We start from the raw sequence: 2,818 nt of genomic DNA, 5'->3' as shown, positions 1-2,818 counted from the left end.
TTTACTATTTGGACGAAACGTGGGTGAATGCTGTAAACGTCCGAAAACGACTGTGGGTGAACACGTCTGTCCCCAGCATTCAGAACGCACAAAAAAGGGGGCTATCTACGGGGATCCCTGGTCCCCAAAATACGGGGAAATGCCTAATCATCGGACACATCCGGTCAGTAGATGGGTTCGTACATGGACCCCTTCTCTGTTTTGAGGCGAACAAAAATTCTGCCGACTATCATGACGAAATGAACGGCGATACATTTTTCGATTGGTTTCGGACTTTTTTGCCCATGCTAAAAGATAGGGCCGTAATTATTATGGACAATGCTCCTTACCACAGCAAAAAAATTGAAAAATATCCCAACATGCAGTGGAGAAAAAATGAAATAATTACGTGGCTGGTGGGTAAGGCGGAAAAAGTGGAGCAACATTTCGTGAAGGCGCAGGTAATAGAGCTCTCTCAAAAGTATAAGAGAAATTATGTTATAGATGAGTACGCCAAGCAACATGGCCACAATGTGCTCCGACTTCCTCCTTACCACTGTGAGTTGAACCCCATCGAATTAGCATGGGCAAATATTAAAGATTACGTGAGGGCGCGGAACACCACGTATAAATTACGTGATGTTCAGCGCCTAGTATACGAAGCAATCGAAAATGTATCGCTGGAGATGTGGCAGAATTTTATTCGCCATGTAACAGAGGAGGAAAATAGATTCCGCCAGTTGGACCACATCACCGACTCGATGTTCGATGAAAGGGCCGAAAGGGTGAAGCGGTCGGATTCTGAATCGGACTCCGACTCCGACTCCGATTAGGATACCGTTTTTCGGCGGCCTTGGGGTTTTAGTGGGTATTCCTGAAGTTTCAAGTGAGTCCCACACTCCCTCGCGTATTGCACGCCAGCGCGAGGGGTGCGTAAATGCATTTCCCCAAGTAAAAAACAAAAAAAAGTATTGGTAAGGGCGCAACACTTTACGACCGTGCCACATACCATACTCATGAATTAGATGATTAAGTATTGTGTCAATATTAAATATTGTACATATTGCGTATAACTGTATGCGCAAGCATTTTTTTGTATATATTAAGGGGGGAATGTCTTTTTTTCCGCTAATTTTTCCGCTTTTTTCTCATTTTTTGGTGAAAAAACTATACAACGGATCAAGGTGAAATTTGGCATGTAGATTTATTAATTCTTTATGTATATATAAAAAAAAATTGAATCGATTTCCTCCAAAAATACACCTCCCACCCCCCGAGATCCGCGATGGTCCATATCCGATGGTGTGCTATATTGTAGCTTTCTCGATAATCCTGCAAAAAAAATCCAAAAACATCTTTTTTTTAAACACATGTAGCTATCGTTTAACGAAGCGAAAAAAAAACAAAAAATATTTGAGGTTCTGGCGAGGTCTTGAACTCAAGTTACCGATTAATCCAAAACAATCGATCGATCTTTTTCTTATAAGCAAACAAATACTCAACGTATTAACTTTTTGGTTGGTCAAACGGAAGAAGCACATTGACTGAGCATGCTGCCCGAATTTGAAGGCAATCGGTTCAATAGTTTTTCAGAAATCGTGCACACTAGTTGAAAAAAAGCTGTTTCGAGAAAAAAGAGTTTAAAGTTAAGAGTACGGTTTATGGGGACATATCGAGTACTTACAGTATTCATATGCTAATCGGCTATGCCAGGGCCATATAATATTCCTTCTTCTGTCTCGTAGAACTCATTTTGAGACAAAAAATTGCTTCTACGCCTTGTTCGAGCCTCTTTCGTGGATTCAAGGCTGCGTCTCGTCGATCTTTCTAGGCGCTGTCGATCCCGCGAATCGGCGAATATGGACGATTGCTGGCCTATAATTATCCCCATCGTTGCCATGGTTTGAAGAACAGCAACGAAACCCTCATTAAAAATCCCTGCTGCTAGATATGCCGCGATATCAATCGTTTTTACACCACAGTGAAGGTGTTTAGGTGCGAGTCGCTAGATGGTCGAGTTGAAGATCTCCTTGTTATTTTGAGTGTCGCCACCTAAGCACCTCTTCAGCAAGTCCCTCGATGATAAATCGTTATAAATTTGCTCAATAGCATTTTTTACATCTTCATGTAGTGGAGCTTCGTTATCGAATTCATTTAGTGCATTCTCGGCTTCGGCAATGCGGCACTTGAACCAACTTTGTGATCCTACTGGACAGTACATATGCTGGGGATTTTCGTTCGTCGAGATTTTGTGGTAGAACGTTGCCCACACAGCATTGTATATGTCATCAACAGAATTTGGATGTCTTCTGATGGCCAAACCGTAGAAAATTGTCAATTCTTTTATTAATTTATCACTTAATTTTCCTTTTCCTCCGAGTTTTTTCACTTTCTTTGCATTTCAACGTGTCTGACGTTCTTCGTCACTATCATATCATCACCGTAAGGTTTGTCTTCCAATAAGGCCTTGAACGTTTTTATGTTGCCACCACCAATGTACTTAGTGTAACGCACTTCATGGATTTCCCAAAATCGTCGGAACATTTCTGTAATTCCATCAACCTCCATTTTACCAGCTGATCCATCGTGATTTGAAGTACATTCGCCGCTATGTTCTTCGAACCAATCGTCGTATGCTTGAGTGCCGAATTGTGATTCCCATAATTTACAAGCATGGCAGTAGGATGATTTCACGACAAGATCAATCACTTTGCCTGTATATTTGCCGATAAGAGTTGCGATTCCAAACAATGATAAACCAAGGGGTATTACAATGTTAATGCAATATGGTAGTTCGTAACAAATTTGTTTGTCATAGAAGACTGTTGCAAATTTGTTA

The 2,818-nt window shown here is 41.1% G+C and overlaps 1 protein-coding gene across 1 annotated transcript; it reads left to right on the top strand.

Moving 5' to 3' along the window:
- Nucleotides 1–239: 239 nt before the first annotated feature.
- Nucleotides 240–812, top strand: LOC128875125 (uncharacterized). Its single transcript, XM_054120486.1, has one exon. The coding sequence runs from the start codon at nucleotides 240–242 to the stop codon at nucleotides 810–812; it is 573 nt and encodes a 190-aa protein (XP_053976461.1).
- Nucleotides 813–2,818: the final 2,006 nt, after the last annotated feature.

This window comes from Hylaeus volcanicus, chromosome 4, assembly GCF_026283585.1.
Source record: "Hylaeus volcanicus isolate JK05 chromosome 4, UHH_iyHylVolc1.0_haploid, whole genome shotgun sequence".
Taxonomy (NCBI): domain Eukaryota; kingdom Metazoa; phylum Arthropoda; class Insecta; order Hymenoptera; family Colletidae; genus Hylaeus; species Hylaeus volcanicus.
The sequence above is the reverse complement of the archived record's forward strand: the minus strand, read 5'-3'. Positions and strand labels throughout refer to the sequence as shown.

Excerpts from the sequence above, each read along its gene's own strand:
- LOC128875125 (XM_054120486.1), top strand. The coding sequence starts at position 240 with ATGAACGGCGATACATTTTTCGATTGGTTTCGGACTTTTTTGCCCATG.